The sequence below is a fragment of the Lissotriton vulgaris genome, chromosome 12, assembly GCF_964263255.1.
Source record: "Lissotriton vulgaris chromosome 12, aLisVul1.2, whole genome shotgun sequence".
NCBI lineage: Eukaryota > Metazoa > Chordata > Amphibia > Caudata > Salamandridae > Lissotriton > Lissotriton vulgaris.
This window is the reverse complement of record NC_141700.1, coordinates 37,639,874-37,660,960: the sequence shown is the minus strand read 5'-3', so window position 1 is coordinate 37,660,960 and position 21,087 is coordinate 37,639,874. Positions and strand designations below refer to the sequence as shown.

General features: G+C 48.6%; 1 protein-coding gene across 2 annotated transcripts in view; it reads left to right on the top strand.

Moving 5' to 3' along the window:
* Positions 1-21,087, top strand: part of CPAMD8 (C3 and PZP like alpha-2-macroglobulin domain containing 8) — a 1,208,079-nt gene that overhangs the window by 991,756 nt on the left and 195,236 nt on the right. For both annotated transcript variants that reach the window (XM_086946939.1, XM_086946938.1), the window contains exon 41: positions 1,250-1,324. In XM_086946939.1, coding sequence (XP_086803065.1) covers positions 1,250-1,324 — 75 coding nt within the window. The remainder of the gene's footprint in view (positions 1-1,249; positions 1,325-21,087) is intronic.

Genomic DNA, 21,087 nt, shown 5'->3' with positions numbered 1-21,087 from the left:
CACGTGGGACAGACACTACTGCCTGGATTCTCAGGTTCGCAGAGAGGGCCTCTTTAGCTGCTGTGTCTTGCAGGATTTCTTAGTCTGAAACCTTTCTGCAGTTCCACCTCTGTGGATGGTATTGCTTGGGTATCTTTTCAAAGTTAAGGAATATGCGGCTAGATGTCTCTATCAGATGGACAAGTTACTTACCTTCGGTAACGCCTTATCTGGTAGTGACATGATCTAGCCACAGATTCCTTATTGATCCAGCCATCCTCCCCACACTGTGGATTAGTTTTAATGTCAGGGTTGTTTCTTCTTCAAGGACCTAGTTGCTTTTTTTGACACACCACGGTCAGTCACTTCATGGCTCTGCGCTCCTGGCATAGAAAGTCGCGAAAAGTACTCACCTCAGCACGCCGGGGTGGCACCTATATAGAAGACGCGGAAGTCATGACGGCGACAAATCCGACACCTACGACGTCACGTCGAGTCGACCGATGCCACCAACCGGCGCGCAGGGGTACTGTATTAAAAAATCTTCTGATCCAACCTCATGCCTGGAAGTTCAAAGGTAAGGAATCTGCGGTTAGATCGTGTCTCTACTAGATAAGGCGTTACCGACGGTAAGTAGCTTGTCCGTTGCTTATCATAAGGACAGTGGCACTATGTGACATTTCAATGGACTCCATCTATGAACACTGCTCTGGGGTCCACGGATTCAGCAGAGAATTCTTCTAGCATTTATGATGATCAATGACAATCCTATAATGCAGTATTGTACATACTTATAAAACCATCCATTATTCACAGGATGTCTGCATATAACAGAGCAAATCTATTGAGGCAATGATCTACCTTTGAAACGAATTTCATAGTAAATAACTTTATATGCTGCTGCCATCTTACAGTTAGGTCAGGAGTTTGTGAATAAGTTTAAAAAATAATCAAATGGTTGTCAAACCACCGGAATGCCTATAACCACACCAAATGCCTCAACCAAACCAAATGATTATAACCACACCAGGTATCCTATCACTTGCAACAGTTGGCTCCCCTCTGGTTTAACAAATGCTTCTAATTAACCTGCATCACAGATAAGTAAATTATACGTTTTACAATCAACTTTAGAAAAAGCCATAACATTACATTTGTTATAGGATGAGTTTCTATAAACTACTGCATTTAGCTAAAAGAGTGAAAATGCATTCATGAGTAGACTGCTCGTGCTGTACAGTCACTTGAATACCTCTTATTGTCTCTGCAGTCGAGAGCACAGTGGAAGAAAAAGAATCGCCTCCCCACTCATCCGAACAACCAGATAGTCCTCAACCGAAACAAGGTATTTATTTTACTCTGCGACACAAGTCACACTATCTTGAAATTGTCTTCAAATTTGTGTATGTTTTCGGAGCAAAGTGAACATACTTATTAAGTGCAAGTGTTTTACTGAAAATCAAGAATATAGTTCTGAACAGATAGATCTCAGTCTATTTTAGTTCTGAATATATTTACTCATCATTTACTAGGAGGGCTACCCCATTTGCCAATTTACATGTCTCGTGTGACAAAAAGATTCTGACTGCCTTGCAGATGCTTGGTTATGGTCTGGTTCAAGGTTCACCCTTGCAGCTATTTTAATGAACATGTTGATCAAATTTGTTCTCTTTTTATGCTTTGGAGCTTCATCCATCTGAAGCGATATTGCTGGAAAAACACTTTGAAAGTGGCATTGTGTTGGGAATGTGACATGAAAGTTAAACAATATGAAGGTGTAAATGGGGAACAAAACTAATTAAGAGGTACGAAACTGAAGCGGCCCAAATATGAAATACAAAGGGAGCAGGCAGGGAAAGGGGTACATACAGACAAGGTAAGCCCACAAAGCGGCTTAGAAATAACACCACTTTTTCTGAGAGGGAAAAGTCATATTTTGAATAAAATGTTTGTTTCATACATAGATCGTATCCCTTAATACTTTTGTTGCAACAATAATTGGGCAACACAATCTTCCCCCAGGAGGTTGGGTATACATACAATATAAACACACAATGACCTCGGAAGGAATTATTCAACATGTTTATAGTGATTGGTACCCTAGGTATCCAATCACAAAATCCCATAAAGTTATTTGCAAATATAAACAAAAGCACAGGTGCACCACAAAAAAACAACAATAAGATTAATTCAAAGCCAAGTGATCACATGAGAAATGGCTCCTCAGTTTTGATTTCTTTATTCTGTTACGTAGAAAAAACTATACAGCAGACGCGTTTCGTCCCAACTTGGGACTTCTTCAGGGCTGTTTAGAATACAAACATATATACATACATTTAAAAGAATGTCCACCACAGTAAATCACAATGTGACAAACATACAGTTAAAAACACAAGTAAAAAATCTATTTGTGAAGATACAAAATATGCTTTAGTATTTAATTAGGGTAATATTTATACTTCAATTATTAAGGTTTCATCAACAGCACATTCAGGAGCTATGTACTACTGAGATAAGAAGTCCAAATGGTCTAGTTTCTATGACATTTTATAAATTTATCAGGGTGAGACTATTCATATTACATTTAAAAATCTCACATACTACATTGATTTCTATGACATTCTATGAATTAATCTGGATACGATTGAGGTGAGGAGGAAAGAAGAAGAAGAGAAAAGAGGCAACCAAGTGGGTTTATATGTGGGCATCAGTCAAGGAGTATAGGCATGTTCCTTATAGACCAAGGAAACGAAAACCCATAAAGGAACATACATGGTCGAACTTACTAAGAAAAATGGACAGGGGACGGACTGCTCAAAATTGCTGATTTACGCTAACCTCACTTGCCCATTGCAAGTTATGGACTAAGAGCGGATGGGGTCAGCCAAACACAACATCTATTCGGAAACCTTAATGGACCGGCTAAAAAATGTATATACCTACCAATTTAGGAATAGTGCTTCATGCCTCTATGACTAGCAGAGACGACAAAGAGAACGCGCTGTGCCTTGATTTGGAGTCCTCCATGTGAAACTATGGAGAAAATCAAGAATATAGTTCTGAACAGATCTCAGTCTATTTTAGTTCTAAATATATTAACTCATCATTTACTAGGAGGGGTACCCCATTTGCCAATTTACATGTCTCGTGTGACAAAAAGATTCTGACTGCCTTGCAGATGCTTGGTTATGGTCTGGTTCAAGGTTCACCCTTGCAGCTATTTTAATGAACATGTTGATCAAATGTGTTCTCTTTTTATACTCTGGAGCTCCATTCATCTGAAGAGATATTGCTGGAAAAACACTTTGAGAGTGGCATTGTGTTGGGACTGTGAAATGAAAGGTAAAGAAAATGAAGGTGTAAATGGGGAACAAAACGAATTAAGAGGTACGAAACTGAAACAGACCAAATATGAAATACAAACGGAGCAGGCAGGGAAAGGGGTACAGACAGGGTAAGCCCACAAAGCAGCTTAGAAATAACACCACTTTTTCTGAGTTGGAAAAGTCATATTTTGAATAAAATGTTTGTTTCATACATAGACCATGTGCCTTAATACTTTGGTTGCAACAATAATTGGGCAACACAATCTTCCCCCAGGAGGTTGGGTATACATACAATATAAACACACAATGACCTCGGAAGGAATTATTCAACATGTTTATAGTGATTGGTACCCTAGGTATCCAATCACAAAGTTCCATAAAGTTATTTGCAAATCTATTTAGTATAAACAATTTAATTTGTTATTTATCATTGTTCAATCATTTGAAAATAAAAATGGAATGTATTCAAAGGATAAATAATCACCAATATTTTATTAATCATATCGCTTTTTTGTCATACTAGTAAAAATGTTTTACACAATGAAGAATGTACTATGTGTCATCTAGAAGACACAGTTTGACTGACCCATAGGACCCCAAAAACAACTAGCAATGTAGTGATGACAGTGGTCTTCGTAATTATCCATTCAACCAGTCCCAGAAAAAGTACTTTGTAATTAATATTCAATATGGTTCAGTTATATTTCATACAGTCCATTCAGAAATAATTGTAGTGGAATGATGTAGATGTTTCAGTCTCTAGTGTCAGCATTTGATACATGGCACCATCTTCAGGACAGAGCGGTCATAAAAGACTCAAATTCTCAAATCTAATTTGAAAAGGTAACCAGAAATTAAAACCGACAAACAAACACAGGAATACGCCTCATGAGAATGCATGCTGCGGACCCATCACCACACAGTAAAAATCTGGCCAAACCAAATCTGATAGTGACTATGTGCACCAGCACCTTGAATAAAGGATGTAAAAGTATGAAAACCTTAAAGGAAGAGATCTCAACATAGAGAGACATCTTAGCTTCTATTTTATAATTTAAAATTCTGGGTGAATTGTATTTCGAGCGATAAAGAAAATATAAATTCGCGAATATGATTTGTAAATTTTGTAGTAGTAGATAAAAGTATTTTTCTCCTCCATAGTGGTTTCTCCGAACATCCAAAAGATGGAGATCTTCAATGCTTTGGCTAAGAGCCAGGTCCAAGCAGAAGAACGCCATAAAGGGGCTCTGTCCTCTGTGGAGTGAAATACCAGATTGAAAACCTCTCCTTTACTTAAGCTATCTGTCATAAAGTGGGAGATTTTTAAAAAAAAATCTACATACGAGTGTTTCCTGTCATCACTGGGTGCATAAACTGCTTATTGATAGAAGGGTTTCTCCTAATGTGCCCTTAGTTCCCACCAACCACCCTTCGTTATCAGAAAACTTTAATTCCAGGGTAAAATCTAGGTCTCCATGAAGGATTTCTACCCCTTACGTCTTAGCTTCATTGGTAGCATGGTATTGTGATGGAAATGAAAACAAGTTACTTACCTGTAACTTTGGTTCCCCAGTATTGGTAACTTTCATAGATTCCCATGCTTTGTATCATTCCCCGTCGTCGGAATGGGAGCCTCGGTAAATAAAAAATACCATAGTAGTAAGCACAAAGTGAAAAAATAGGCCTAGGCCTCATCTCATTTTGTAGCTTATCCACCTCTTTTTGTAAAAAAGACCAAATTCCTGCAATAGCCAATCAGAGCAGCCTCACCCCACAGAACCTTCCTGCGAGAGCCTCAGAGCCTCAGATTTTCGTAGCCGTTGTGAACAGCAACATCATTGAACCATAAGGCTGAGCTTTCCCAGGGGAGGAGGGTGGGCGCATGGGAATCTATGAAAGTTACCAATACTGGGGAACCAAAGTTACAGGTAAGTAACTTGTTTTCTTGCCCCAGTATTGGAACTTTCATAGATTCCCATGCTTTGTATCAGAATAGCTAGCAGTAAAGAGAAAGCATATTTTGTCATCTGTATATCCGTAAATGTCATACATAATCCTGATAAGAAAACAGATACACATTGGCATCACAAAGCAGAACAACGACAAGTAATACAAAATATGCAATATAGGAAGGCGGGATAGAAAGGAAAGCTCACCGACTTATTGAAAAAGGTTCCTCAAAACCGCTTGGCCCACTGCCGCGTCCTCTTTCACAGAAGAATCCAAGCAGTAGTGGTGAGTGAAGGTGTGGACACTGCTCCATGTCGCCGCTCTACATATGTCCTTGATCGGGACACCTGAGAATAGAGCCACCGATGAAGCCATTGACCTTGTAGAATGAGCACAAACTGCTCGCTGAAGTGGCTTTCCCGCTTCTCGATGGCAAAACTGGATTGCACCTGATATCCAGCGGGAAATGCAGGATTTAGAAATTAGACAACCCTTTTGCGGAGCACTGTATGAAACAAAAAGCTGGGAAGATTCGTGAACAGTTTCGTCCGCTCTAAGTAGAACTTGAGACATCTATGAATGTCCAAAGAATGTAACGCCCTCTCTGCTGGCGTGGCGGGGCGCGGGAAGAAGGACTTTAAGATCACCGGCTCATTCAGATGAAAGTCTGAGGGGACCTTTGGAATAAATTTAGGATTTGTCCGCAGGATGAGAACATCATTCTTAAATTGTAGAAAGGGTTCCTCAATTGTGAAAGCCTGGAGCTCACTAATTCTTCTAGCCGATGTCAGGGCCAAGAGAAGAGCCAGTTTCCATGACACAAACTTCATGTCGGCCCTGTGAATAGGCTCAAATGGGGCCTTCATCAGATGTGACAGGACCAAATTCAGATGCCAGGCTGGTGGTGGAGGCCGGACTAGAGGAAAAGCCCTGAACAAACCTTTCAGGAACTGCTTAACGATCCTCGCAGACCAAAGGGAAGGACCTGATGATGATCGTCTAAATCTAGAAATCGCCGCCAGATGTACCTTTACAGAAGAATGATCCAATCCAGCTTTTGCAAGAGAAAGGATGTAAGGCAAGAGTTGGTGCGGTGCAGAAGTATATGGATGTAGACCTTGTCTCTGACACCAAAGGCAGAACCTCTTCCACTTCGCCCGATAGATTTTATTAGTACTAAGCGCTCGGGCCTGGGCTAAAATGTCTCTACATTCTCCTGAAAGATTCAAACCCTGGAACTCTCTGAACTCAGGAGCCTCGCTGTCAATTGGAGGGACCTCAGGTCTGGATGCAGAACCTGTCCTTGAGCCATTGTTAATAGTGACGGAACAGGCCGCAGGAGAATCGGTTGGTCTTGGGAGAGAAGAAGGAGTTCTGTGTACCAAAACTGCCTGGGCCATGCTGGTGCAATCAGAATCATTCTGCATGGCTCCGCCTTGAACTTGCGGATCAGTCTCGGGATCAGCGGAATAGGCGGAAAGGTGTAAATAAATGCGCTGTACCAGGCTATCAAAAGCGCATTCCCCAAGGATCCCTGATGGTGATCCCTGCTTGCGTAGCACTGGCATTTGGTGTTCTGAGGAGTCGCAAACAGATCGATGGTTGGGGTCCCCCACCGTGAAAACAGTTCCTCCAGAATTGTCTGATCTAATTCCCATTCATGGCTGATAGTCTTTTGGCGACTCAAAGCGTCCGCTGTGGCATTGAGTGTGCCCGCAAGATGTTCCGCTGAAAGAGTGATATTGTGTTGGATCACCCAATTCCAAAGTCTCTGTGCCTCCTTCGAAAGGGTGCAGGATCTCGTCCCGCCCTGCTTGTTTATGTAGTGCATGGCCGTGGTGTTGTCTGTACGAACCAGCACTGAACGGTTGCGGATCCTTGGAAAGAAAGCCTGTAAGGCTAGACGGATGGCCATATGTTCCAGTAGATTGATGTGCTCTAATGACCACTGACTTTCAGTTCTTGGAGGACAGCTCCCCACCCCTCCATGGAAGCATCTGTTGTCAACACCATGGGAGATGGTGGAAGTTGGAATGGCAAACCTACTGAAAGATTCTCTTTTAGTAACCACCAGCTGCTTGCTTTTCGCATTCCCGGAGTGATCACAATCTTGTCGTCGAAGGAGCCTGTTACCCGACGCCATTGCTTGTCCAGTTGATCCTGTAGTGGACGCATTCGAAGCCTGCAGTGTGGTATCAATGGTATACAGAATGATATCGATCCGAGAAGCGATTTGTATTGGCGAACTGACAGAAACTTTCTTGTTTGCAGGAGGCGAGCTGAGAGAATCAGTTTGGTCTGGCTCTCTTCCGAAGGGAAAGCCATGCAGCAATCCGTGTCTAGGATCGCACCCAAAAACCTTGCTGTCTTGGAGGGACGCAAAATCGATTTCTCCTTGTTGAGCCGAAGGCCCAGCTGCTCGAACAGTTGACTGCAGCTCGTGACTGCCCTGGATGCTTCTTGGAACGAAGGAGCCTTTACCAGCCAATCGTCCAGATATGGGAAGACTTCGAAAGACTGCTTCCTGAGAAAAGCTGCCACAGAAGACAGTACCTTTGTAAAGATCCTTGGTGCGGACCGGAGACCAAAAGGCAGTACTCTGAATTGGAAATGGCTCTTGCTTACTGTGAATCGAAGATATTGCCTGTGAGCTGGATGAATGGGCACATGGAAATATGCATCCTCCAAATCTAGGGTTGCCATGTAGTCCCCTGGATTGAGGAGACGGAGAATGTCCTGAAGGGTGACCATCCTGAAGGACAACTTGATGAGATAAGTGTTGAGCTCCCGTAGATCTAAAATCGGATGCCACTTCTCCTTCGTTTTCCGAACCAGGAAGAACCTGGAATAGAACCGTTTCCCCTTCTGGGAATGAGGTACAGGCTCTATTGCCCCCTTGATGAAGAGTTGGTGGGCCTCGAGACGAAGAAGTCCTAGATGTTTGGGTGTAATGGCGTCTGGAGCTCTCATTGGAGGAAGATTTTTAAACTCCAAAGTGTGTTCTCCCTTGATGATGTTCAGGACCCACTGGTCTGATGTTATGACCTTCCAGCTGTTTAGGCAATGGGCAATCCTGCCCCCACTGGTGTTAATGAGGGTACAGGAACAGTATAAAGAGCCACATGGCCGCTATTGTCTCTTAGTATTGTCTCTCCTCTGTTGCCCCTGACGTCCTCTCGGCTGCTGGCGAGAGAAAGACCCCGACTGACTCTGCCTCTGTGAATATTAGGGTTTGTATGACTGACCAGGTTGGGAGTAGGAAGAGTAGCGTTGCTGATTGCCGCCTCTGTAGGATGAGAAACCTCTTCCTCTTGCCCCCCTAAAAGGAACTTTGCGGTATTGTAATGTTTCCAAGGACTTCGCCGTGTCAGTATCTTTCTTTATGCCTTGTAGGGCGTCATCCACGTGTTCACCTCTCCGTCATAAGGTAGGTCCAGAATCTTGTTCTGTACTTCCTGTCTAAACCACGTGCCTCGCAGCCAACCCTGGCGTCTTAAAACAGCCGAGCCTGCTAGCGCTCGGAAGGCAGTAGTTGCTATATCCATAGCGCAGTCGATTACCTCAGAAGAGCCCCGCTCCCCTTCCATCAACATTTTCCTGACCTCATCCTTAGACCCATCCTGAAGTTCTTTCACAAACGGGGAGAGGTCACACCACATCTGGTGATCATATCTCCCCAGAATCGCCAGAGCATTAGCCGCCCTAACGAGCAGGCTGGCCATTGTGGAGAATCTTTTTCCAACATTGTCCAGATGCCTGCCCTCTTTATCAGGTGGTGTCGTTAGCTGCGTGGATGGATTTTTGGATCTACTCTGTGCGGCCTGGGAGAAAACCGAGTCCGGTTTTGGTTGACCTGTAAGACATGTAGGGCTGCCCTCCGGCGCCCTATACTTTTTCTACAGTCTGGGAAGCACGGGGAGGACCGTGGCTGGATTTTGCATATCCTTTATTCCTTCAGACCAAACATGTTCAATGATGGGGATTGAACAAACTGACTTCGAGAATGGTTCTTTGAAGTCGTACAAAAAACAGTCAGATTGAACTGTGGTAATTGGAAGACCAAATCTTTTGGACGCTCGTTCCATTCGGTTGTGAAAACCTCCAATATCTGCTGGAGGCGAGGTTGCGGTATCAGGCCCTGTAACATCTGGATCTTGAAGGCCATCCTGATTCCATACTCTGATCTTGGTCAGGTTCCCCCTGCTGATCCGCATCTGATGAGGCATCATCATCATCATCATCCCGAATGGCAACCACCTCTTGAGGATGATCTACGGCCTCTGGGTCATGCATCCGTAACGGCAAAGAGGGTTCCGCCACTGTTTGCGATACTTGAGGCAGAGGTGTGGGAGGACGTATTTGTTGAACCTCCTGTTGCGTAGGAAACCGCCTCCGGTAATCCTGCAACATTAATTGCAGGTCAGAGATGAGAGAGGACGGCATCGCTACCATCTCCTGTTGAGACCGACGTGGAGATCTCTGTGAATGATCCTGCATGCAAGGCCTCTCTTGCAGGTCATAGCAGTCCTGCGGAGCATAGTGGTGTTGCTCCGTGTCGCCTTCTTCAGAACTGACCTCCTGTAATTTGACTTGCAAGTCAGATGGGCTATAAGCTGGCCCATAATTGCTATCATTTTCCTCCTCAGAGTCATCATCAAGTAATAAGGTAGGAGGCAACAGCGTAACCCGCCGTGGAGATGTCATTTCAGGTGTTATACGTGTCTTCCTTTGAGAAATGCAGATTTTCCCAGTCGTCGACGGGATCGTTGTCGATGGATGAATCTTCGTCGACTGTTTCGTCGACGGAAGTGCAGACTAAGAGACTGTGCTTGTCGTTGAATGAGTCGTCGACGGTGAGATGGTTTTCGTCGACGATGGCTGGATCGTCGACAGAGTCGTCGAAGAGGTCGTCGTCAGAATCATGGTAGCTGGCGTCGTCGACGTAGTTCTCGTCGTCGTCATCGCCGTCGACGCTACCCTCGTCGTCATCGTCGTCGACGTTGAAAAAGTCAGCTTCGTAAACGACGAACAGGAATCAGGCGTCTTAAAGTTCGTCGACGGTGTAGATGCTGTCGTCGTAGCCATTGTCGACGAGCCCCGTTTTAGAGACAAGTCTTTCTTGACAGGAATCGTCGACGTACCTGTGGTTTTCACCGTCGACGAACGCTGTTTCTTGTCAGAAGCAATGTCCTGAGGCGTAGATGAAGGCTTTTTCACCCCTTTTTCTTTCTCTGAAGGTGGTGAAGTCACAGAGACGATCTTTTTAGCCTTTTTTGTAGGTTGCAACTCCTCAGGCTGTCCCTGCCTCTCCTTTTCACCGTGGTGAGGAGATTTTAGGGAAGCAGGCCTATCAGACATATCAGAGGTCCCAGTCAAGGCCTTCACATGGGGCTCATTAGATGTTGAAGGGAGAGACCTACCCCTCTTCTTTGATCTTCTTGATGACACAGCAGAAGAAGAGCCCTCACAGTCCGAGGACAGAACTTCCTTGCGATCCTTCATTTTTTGCAACCAGGTCAGCAGGCGGCCTTCTCTGTCCCTCAAGGTCTTGGTGGAGAAGGTTCTGCAAATCTTGCTGTCAGTGGCCTTGTGGTCCGGGTATAAGCAGTATATGCAGTCCTTGTGTTTGTCTTCAACAAACAACCTCTTTTTTGAACAAGTAGCACAGGCTCTAAAAAGTGCTTTCTTCTCTTTGTCAGACATGACGAAAAAACTGGCAAAAAGTTGTACAAATATACTCAGAAGTGAAGAAAATTGAGCAGAGCTCAATGGAGACTCCCTTGCACAACGTGCGGTAGAAAATCTAAGGCTCTGAGGCTCTCTCAGGAAGGTTCTGTGGGGTGAGGCTGCTCTGATTGGCTATTGCAAGAATTTGGTCTCTTTTACAAAAAGAGGTGGATAAGCTACAAAATGAGATGCGGCCTAGGCCTATTTTTTCACTTTGTGCTTACTACTATGGTATTTTTTATTTACCGAGGCTCCCATTCCGAAGACGGGGAATGATACACAATGGCAGTGTCCACAGCCATTGTGCTCGGCGCTGAGTATTTTAAAATAGCGTGTTAGCGCTTTTCACTTTTATTTGCTTGTGGCAACATAAACTTTTATTTTTGGGGTCTATTGCAGGCTTACCTGCCTTAGCGGACGCCGGGGCTGTTCTCTTCCCTCCTTCCCGCCCTGGTCCGACGCGGTGACTAGCACCGTTGCGCGGAGGGCGTGGAAGGTCGAGACTGCCACTTCCGGTGAGAGGGGGAGACCGGTTAGCGGTCTAGTCATCCTGAGGCACTCGCTCTGGGGCATATAAGGCACTGGAGGAGCCGGCTCGCGTGGTGGTGAGTGGGCAGTGGCAGTGTCCACAGCCATTGTGCTCGGCGCTGAGTATTTTAAAATAGCGTGTTAGCGTGTTAGCGCTTTTCACTTTTATTTGCTTGTGGCAACATAAACTTTTATTTTTGGGGTCTATTGCAGGCTTACCTGCCTTAGCGGACGCCGGGGCTGTTCTCTTCCCTCCTTCCCGCCCTGGTCCGACGCGGTGACTAGCACCGTTGCGCGGAGGGCGTGGAAGGTCGAGACTGCCACTTCCGGTGAGCGGGGGAGACCGGTTAGCGGTCTAGTCATCCTGAGGCACTCGCTCTGGGGCATATAAGGCGGATGTTAACAAGGCAGCGCAGCGGACGTGCGCAGCGGGCGCGACGAAGGCGCGCCGAAGTGTCGCCAAAGTCGAGCCCGCCTGCGCCCGTCCGCGGCCGACTGCGGGCTAGGGCGACAACCCCTGGTCGAAAGATCTACTGGACTAAGGAACAACTCCTTGGTTTCCGTCCCCGCACTGCCTCCATATGTATGCACGGTATGATGAGCAGCGATAGGGTATGTCCTCACTGTGGTTTCCGTATGACTACTATGCCGCGGAATACCACGGAGCAGGCACTGTCCTGTGGCCTCCTGAACGTCAGGTCCCTACGCAAACATAGGCTTGATGTGTTCGAGCTGATCACCGATAAAAAAATCGACCTACTGTTTCTTACAGAAACGTGGTTAGATCAGTTCTCTGACTCTGACATTATCGAGGCCACGCCGGAGAATTACTCCTGGGTCAGGCAGGATAGGCCAGAGGGGGTGGGAGGGGGGATTGCGATTATTTTTAGGAGCACTCTGGGCTGCTGCTTAGAGCGCACGCCGATCGTGGAGAGTGAAGCGGGCCTCTTCTCGATTAAAATCAATGGGGGCACGACGATCAATGGCTGCTTGGTATATCGGCCGCCTGGAGCCTGCACTAAGTTTAGGGAGAGCCTGCTAGAAAGCCTCATGGAGGCGACCTTGCGCAGGGACAAGTTCCTCCTATTAGGAGACCTTAACTTGCATCTTAACTGCCCAGAGGACACAGGGGTCAAGGACTTTTGTCGGGACATGCTTGCTCTTCAATTGGATTTGAAGCTAGTGGCCCCCACGCATCGACAGGGACACCTCCTGGACCCGGTCTATGCTAATTGGGGAGGTGTGGAGGTGTCAGGTGTTGAGCCCATTCCCTGGACCGACCACTTCCTGGTGGCATTCTCCATACAGAGCATAAAAACCAACAAAGCCAGTCAGGTACCCCCTAACTACCTTAGGAGGAAGTGGGCTAAATTCTCGGTGGAGGATTTTAATCAAGCCTTAACTAGGGATGGTCAGCCGGGGGGCGAGGACATAGAAACAGCGGTCTCCAACCTGAATCAGCGCATCACGGAAGCGCTTGACCAGACAGCCCCACTTTGCCGTACAACCACATGTGCTCGGAAAGATCGCTCAGCTCCATGGTTCAGTGCTGAGCTGAGATTAACAAAGGCGGACTGTAGGCGGGCAGAAAAAGTCTGGAGGGTGTCCTATGACAACAAGGCCAGGGATTTGTTTCTGGAAAAAAGGCGCCATCACCATAGACTGATAAAAAAGTCTAAGGCAGCCTATTATGCTGGACAAATTCAGGGGGCGGAAAATTCCGCCAAGGAACTTTTCGGCATCTATAAATCCCTGACTTCGGTAAATGCACCTACAGAGCCGGAGAGTTGCTCTACGGAGTCATGTGACCGGATTGCCGAATATTTCTCCGCTAAAGTAGAGAAGATCTACTCGACCTTCCCTAATCGGTCGACAGGGTCTGACCTGGAGGTAGCAATGGGGGACACAGAGACGGCAGGGCATATTACACACTTCTGCACCCCTCCTCTTGAGGAATTAATAGCGGTGTGCCGCTCTGTTACATCAGGGTCCCCGTGGGATCCGGTGTCACCAAAACGCTTGGTAGACAGCCTGGAAGTCTTGGAGCCTTATATAAGGCACATCCTCGACGTCTCTTTCGGATCGGGAAAGCTGCCGGAGGGGTGGAAACAGGCGGTGGTGCTCCCGCTCCGGAAGAAACCCCACTTAGGCTTCGAGGTATTAGAAAATCTGAGGCCCATCTCCCTCCTGCCTTTTCTGTCAAAAGTGGCGGAAAAGGTGGTCAATACCCAAATTATGAAGCACGTGGAAGAAAGGGGACTGCTCCATGCGACGCAGTTTGGCTTTAGGCCACGACATTCAACCGAGTCCGCCCTTCTCATGGCTACGGAACATCTGCGAGAGGGCGTGGATGCAGGCCAAACTATGGCTTTGATCCTGTTGGACCTCAGCGCGGCGTTCAACACTGTAGCACATAACATCTTGCTACAGTGTCTGAACAGAGGTGGCATCTCTGGCACCGCGCTGAGATGGATCCAAGACTTTCTCAATGGGAGAAGTTTCCGAGTCAGGCAGGGAGACTGCTATTTAAAGGGGGTGCCTTTGGGCCAAGGCGTGCCGCAGGGCTCGTCATTGAGCCCAACCCTCTTTAATATGTATGTCGCGCCTGTTGCCTCGATTGTGGAGAGCCATGGCCTCCAACTGGTCTCTTACGCCGACGACACGCAGCTGGTGATCTCCCTATCGCATGCGCCCTGTCTTGCTGCCGATGGCTTCCGTTCGTGCATGAAAGATCTAGCCGAATGGATGGCCATCAATTGTTTGAAGCTGAATGGCAGCAAGACAGAGGTGCTGGTGGTGGGGAGAGCCCAGTCTGCCTGGTCTTCGGCATGGTGGCCTTCCTGCCTTGGACCTACCCCAACCCCCTGCCAAGAGGCACGCAATCTGGGGGTGTGGTTTGACGCGGGTCTCACATTTGCCCCCCAGATTAATCGGGTGGTGGGAGTCTGCTTCGGGATTCTGAAGAAGCTGAGAAAAGTCCTGGACTTACTCCCGATTGAAGCCCGTCAAACCCTGGTCCATGCCCTGGTGACAGCTAGGTCGGACTATGGGAACCTGCTGTACCTAGGAGCTCCAGAAAAAAGCATGGCTCGCCTGCAAGTGCTGCAGAATGCGGCAGCGCGTCTGATTCTCAGACTGCCTAAAAGGGCGCCTTCTAAGGCGGCCCTTCAGCAGCTACACTGGCTCCCTGTGAGGAGAAGAGTGGAGTATAAAGCCCTCTGCACCTGTCATCGCATCTTGAATGGCAGGGCACCCGACCCTCTGACTAAACTGATCGAGGTGTACAAACCAACACGCGCGCTCAGATCCACAGGGGGCGGCCTACTGAAGATTCCAAGAATTAAGAGGGCCCGCATGGGAGGCAGGTCCTTCAGATGCCTAGCGGCTACTAACTGGAATAAACTGCCAGCGGACTTGCGCCTGGAACCAGAGGAGGCTAGTGTGAGAAGTTGGCCCGATATGCAACGTTCGCTATTCTAGCGACCGCTATGTATCGTTCCAACGACCCTTATGGTGTTTGGTTGTAAGTCAACCTATAGACCAGCTATCCTAGTAGCGTGGATACGAGCAGTCTAAGGCTAAAGACTCGAGAGGGCGTGTTAAGCCAGCTGTTTACCACACATGTACCCCTTGAACACCCAGTGAAAGGACACCACACAAGTGTTATGAAAATAAACAGGTTATTTATTAAGATTCACAACAGCCCTGGACTCTTTATGAGGACAGGGTACTAAGCACAAACCAAATCTCTTAGGAAAATACTTCAAGTGCACAATTAAAACAAGTGTCCGAGGACACGGAAAGTTTAAGGTCTCGGGCGGACCCGATAAGGCAAGTCGGAAGCGAGGGACTCGGGACCCTAGAGTAAAGAGGCTATGCAGGCACCGAAATGCCGAGTTACCTAGCCACGAGGGCTGCGGCTGCACAAGTCTTACAGGCGTCGGGGTCTTCGCTGACGAGCCAGGAGCCGGAAGAAAAAGGAGTTGCTGGCCGGCGACCAGTGATGAATAGTTCGTAGAGATCCAAGCCTGGATCAGAGATTGTTGATACCTGAAAGCAGAGGGGACCAAGTTCGTACTACTAGCCAGTAGTCAGAGGGTACCAGGATGGCACCGGTTGGCCGTCACCTCGACCAGGTGAGTGGGCGACGCTAGGCTCTGCAGTCTCACGGACCAGGAGGCGTTGTCGGCGACCACGGCGGAGGTGCGAGCTGTCCCACGAAGGATGATGCTGTCGGCGTCGCTGGGCCCAGGATGGGGCAACAAGCCTTGGCAGATCTCAGGGCCACGTGGTGGGCCTAAGATGGCGTCTTGAGTGGACCAGGAGGGTCCGGGGTGCTTCTCGCAGAGATGGAAGCAAGGGCCAGTCTGGAGCAACCAGACCAGCAGTGTTGATTGTCGGATGTCGTCACAGAAGGGCACAAGCCAGCGGCTAGTGACCAGACAACGGCTGAGCAGCGAGCAGAAGGGCCCCACGCAGATCGTGGAGATGCTGGGAGACTGCACTTCGGTGCTAGAGCGGCTCAGGGTCGGGGCTTCTCGGACCCCAGAGCACTCACCAGGGAATCGCTTCGATGGTCGTGCTGGTTTAAGAGCGTGCAGGTTCTGATGATGGCCGGTCCCTCGAGGTCTCGTCGCACCCACAGATCACAGCTGAGCTGATGACGCGGGTAGAGGTCAGAGGTGCCAGGGAAGTCGGTTCTCGTCGAGCTGGGCCGTCGGATCCTTGAGGAAGGACTTGCAGCAAACCGCAGAGTTCTTAGATGGTGCCCGCTGATGCAGGGTGACTACTCCTTAGTCACAAGGGAGAAATCTTGAGAAGAGTCTTGAGTGTCCTTTCGTAGAAAGTAGTTCTTGATTCAAAGATGATCTAATTTGGAAGGGTCCCCGCTCCGGCCTTTATCCTAAAGAAAGGGGTGGGTACATGACTAGGTCCTGCCCTAAGGGTGGGACCAGGAAGGGTGGTAGTTACACCCCTCTCCCCTGCCGGACTTTCCCCAGGCCAGGGCTGGCGCCCCTGGAACTGGTTCTGACCGGCAGATGCGTAGTGAGCACCGGGGTGCCACTCCGCAGTCACCTTCTCGCAAAAGCCCTACCTACCCAGAATACACAAACCCTGTCTGGGACGGTGCGAACACCGCCCTCGACAGGAAACCCTTTGTCCAAGCTCTCCCCGCTGGAAGGACTCCCAGCAGCAGGAGGTCAGACTCGTGTCTGTGGTGGCAGCATCCATTTTGTGGAGCTGAGGCTTTCGTTAACTTTAACCGGGGTTCACAGTTACGTACATGTCGTGTCCCTCTAGAAGGGCGGAATGCTAACCACGTCGCCAAGGTTGGTGAGAGGGCAGCATCCCGATTCGTATGACACCTTACTCGACATGTCTTGATAACGCGACACCGAAGTTACCGATATGGTACGCGTTATCATGGAACAGCCGTTGGGTCTTGATTCCGCAAGCTGCAACCGGGCTCGGCTCGGGCCAGAGCACAGTTCACACGAGCCCACGCACTCTGCCTTCAGGATTGTCAAGGCCTGCCATAGGAGTGACTGATAGGAACTCGAGTGTCCATTGTATGGTTAGATATAGGGCTACTATATCTAAAGCAAAGCGTGATTACACGACTTCGCCCCAGCTGTCATGCAGCCAGTTGTGTCAAATTTAGGCGGCCAGCCAGGGGTGGCATAATACATGCTGCAGCTCCTGGCGGCCCTGGGTACACCTATGCCCTGATTTACAGGGTCTGATAAGGTGGCCCAGTACCAATTGGTAAATGCACCTAGGGTACATGTCGTAATTTAGAAAGAGAACAGCCAGGCTGTGGGTCTGATTAGCAGGCCCACAGCCAGAGAAAGTCGTAAACCAGTGAAACAAAAGCAAAAAATCTGGGTGATCATAGGATTGCAGACCCTACTCTCCTACATGACCCCCCCCCAAACGTCGGAACAATAAGCTAACCTTGACCAGGTGAGTCTTCTTGTTCTAAGTGGAAATATCTGGAGAGCCCATCGGCATTGCCATGATCAGTACCAGGTCTATGTTCCACTGTAAAGTCCATCCCCTGTAGGGAAATGGACCACCTAAGCAGTTTGGGGTTTTCACCCTTCATCTGATTTAGCCACAAGAGGGGCTTATGGTCGGTCTGAATCTTGAAGTGAGTGCCAAACAAGTATGGCCTCAGCTTCTTCAGGGCCCAAACCACAGCAAAGGCCTCCCTCTCAATAGCTGACCAATTCTTCTCTCTAGGGGTCAGCCTTCTGCTTATAAAAGCAATGGGCTGGTCTTGACCATCAAAATTCAGTTGAGAAAGAACAGCTCCCACACCCAACTCAGAAGCATCTGTTTGGACAATGAATGGCTTGGAGTAGTCCGGACTCTTGAGGATAGGCGCCGTGCACATGGCCTGCTTTAGGTCATCGAATGCTTTTTGACAGCTCGCTGTCCACTGAACCTTTTTTGGCATTTTCTTGCTTGTCAGTTCGTTTAATGGTGTCACGATGGAACCATAGTTCCTGACAAACTTCCGGTAGTATCCAGTCAGGCCCAAGAAAGCTCGAACCTGAGTCTGGGTGGTTGGAGGAGCCCAGTCCCTGATTGACTGTATCTTGCTCTCCAGTGGCTGAACCTGGCCTCCACCTACAAGGTGGCCCAGGTATACAACCTGTGTCTGCCCTATCTGGCACTTGGTGGCCTTGATAGTGAGGCCTGCTGCTTGCAGAGCCTCTAACGCTTTCCGCAGGTGGACCAGGTGATCCTCCCAGGTGGAGCTAAAGACAGCGATATCGTCAAGATACGCCGCACAGAAGTCATCCAGCCCAGTAAGGACTTGATTCACCAACCTTTGGAAGGTGGCAGGTGCATTTTTCAGACCAAAGGGCATTACCACGAACTGATAATGCCCACCAGGGGTTGAAAATGCGGTTTTAGGCTTGGCGTCCTCAGCTAACCTGATTTGCCAATACCCAGCTGTCAGGTCAAACGTACTTAAGTAGTTGGCCGAAGCCAATCTATCGATAAGCTCGTCTGCCCTTGGTATTGGGTGGGCGTCAGTCTTAGTGACTGCATTGAGACCCCTGTAGTCTACGCAAAACCTCATCTCTCTCTTACCACCCTGGGTGTGAGGTTTCGGCACTAGAACTACGGGACTAGCCCAAGGGCTATCCGAGGGTTCAATGACTCCCAGCTCCAACATTTTCTGCACTTCACTCTTGATGCAGTCTCTAACGTGATCAGGCTGCCGGTAGATTTTACTCTTAACGGGCAAGCTGTCGCCAGTGTCAACCTCATGGGTACACCAATCGGTCTGGCTGGGTGTTAGAGAAAACATATGTCTGAAAGACTGAAGAACCTGTTTACAGTCTCTCTGTTGATGTTCGGAGAGGCTGCCACAAAAGACAACACCATCTACCGATCCATCGTCAGGATTCTGAGTGAGCAGGTCGGGGAGAGGGTCACTCTCCTCCTCCTGTCCCTCATCTAGGGCCATGAGCAAACTCATGTCCTTCCTGTCGACATATGCCTTGAGCCTGTTAACATGAAGCACCCTGTGGGGGCTCCGGGGAGTTCCCAGGTCGACCAGGTAGGTGACCTCTCCCTTTTTCTCCAGGATGGTGTAGGGCCCGGACCATTTGTCCTTGAGTGCTGCTGGGGCCACTGGCTCCAACACCCACACCTTCTGTCCGGGCTGGTAAACAGTCAAGACAGCCTTTTGGTCATGCCAAGCTTTCTGGAGTTCTTGGCTGGCCTTAAGGTTTTCAGATGCCTTCTCCATGTATTCAGCCATCCGCGAGCGGAGGCCAAGCACATAGTCCACTATGTTGGCTGCAGGCTTTTTGAGAGGTCTCTCCCATCCTTCCTTCACCAAACACAGGGGTCCTCTTACAGGATGCCCGTACAAAAGTTCAAAAGGGCTGTAGCCAACCCCCTTCTGTGGGACTTCTCTGTAGGCGAACAAGAGGCAGGGGATCAGGACGTCCCATCTACGCCGAAGCTTTTCAGGTAGTCCATGAATCATCCCTTTAAGGGTCCTGTTGAATCTCTCAACAAGCCCATTGCATTGTGGATGATAGGGTGTAGTGAACTTGTAGTTGACACCACATTCCTTCCACATAGCAGTTAAGTAGCTCGACATAAAGTTTGCACCTCTGTCGGAGACGACCTCCTTAGGGAAGCCCACTCTGGAGAATACTCCAACTAGGGCTCTTGCCACAACAGGTGCTGTAGTGGTCCTAAGGGGAATAGCTTCAGGATACCTGGTGGCATGATCCACTACCACCAGTATAAACTTGTGCCCTGATGCTGTCGGTGGTTCCATGGGACCGACGATGTCGATCCCCACCCGTTCAAAGGGGACCCCCACCACAGGCATTGGTATAAGGGGGGCCTTTGTCGTGCCACCTGACTTACCACTGGCTTGGCAAGTGACACAGGAGCGGCAAAACTCCTTGGTATCTTCGTTCATATGAGGCCAGTGAAAGTGTGAGACAAGCCTGTCCCACGTTTTCGTCTGGCCTAAGTGACCTGCTAAGGGAATCTCGTGGGCCAAGGTAAGTAGGAAACCACGCTGAGACAAGGGTACAACCAGCCTCCTGGTCATGCCAGGCTTGGGGTCTCTTGACTCAGTGTACAGGAGTCCATCTTCCCAGTATACCTTGTGGGTACCTGTGGCGTTCCCAGCAGCCTCAGCAGCCGCCTGCTGTCTGAGGGGTTCAAGAGAAGGGCAGTCTAACTGATCCTTCCCCAGGTCTTCCCTTGAGGGTCCCCCTGAACCCAAGAATTCAACTTGATCAAGTTCGAACTCCCTAGGCTCAGTTTCCCTCAATTCTTGTAGGTCAGCCTCCTCTGAGACTTGATCCACGACCTGGGGCAAGGGGGAAGGCGCAGCCTTAACCCTACTGCTCCTTTTCTTGGGAGGTGTCTGGTCCGTTGTTCCAGGATCCAGCACCTGTTCAGTGGGGCATTTCCTGACCTGTGACCTGGTCACAGCGAACACATGTGCTGGCAACCCTAACATTTCCATGTGAGTCCGGTGCTCCACTTCTGACCATTGTGATGACTCCAAATCATTGCCCAACAAACAATCCACTGGGAGGTCTGGACTAACTACAACCTTCTTTTGGCCAGTTACCCCTCCCCAGGAGAAAGCTACAATTGCCATACTATGATTGGTAGTGACATTGCTTGCATTGGTCACCAGGAATTCTGTACCTGGCATGATCTGACCAGGGTCCACAAAGTTAGGCGTCACCATGGTGACGCTGGCACAAGTGTCCCTATAGGCCTGAGCCATCTTTCCATTTATGAAAGGCGTCTGTCTGTATTTGCCCAACGTATTGGGACTTATGTCAGGGGACACGTCCGCGTCCCCTGTACTGACAAGGACAGCCTGAGTGAGTGTGCCAACTAAGTTGTCACGCCCCTCAGAACCCAGGGTTAACCCTACTAAACCCTTGGGAGGCGCACTACCACTGCTGACTGTACTAGGGGGCACAGGTGCCTTAGGGGCTGCAGTGGCAGGAGTCTGCCCTCCTCCTTTCTTGGTGCACTCACTAAACCAGTGAGATTTACTTTTACAGTACTG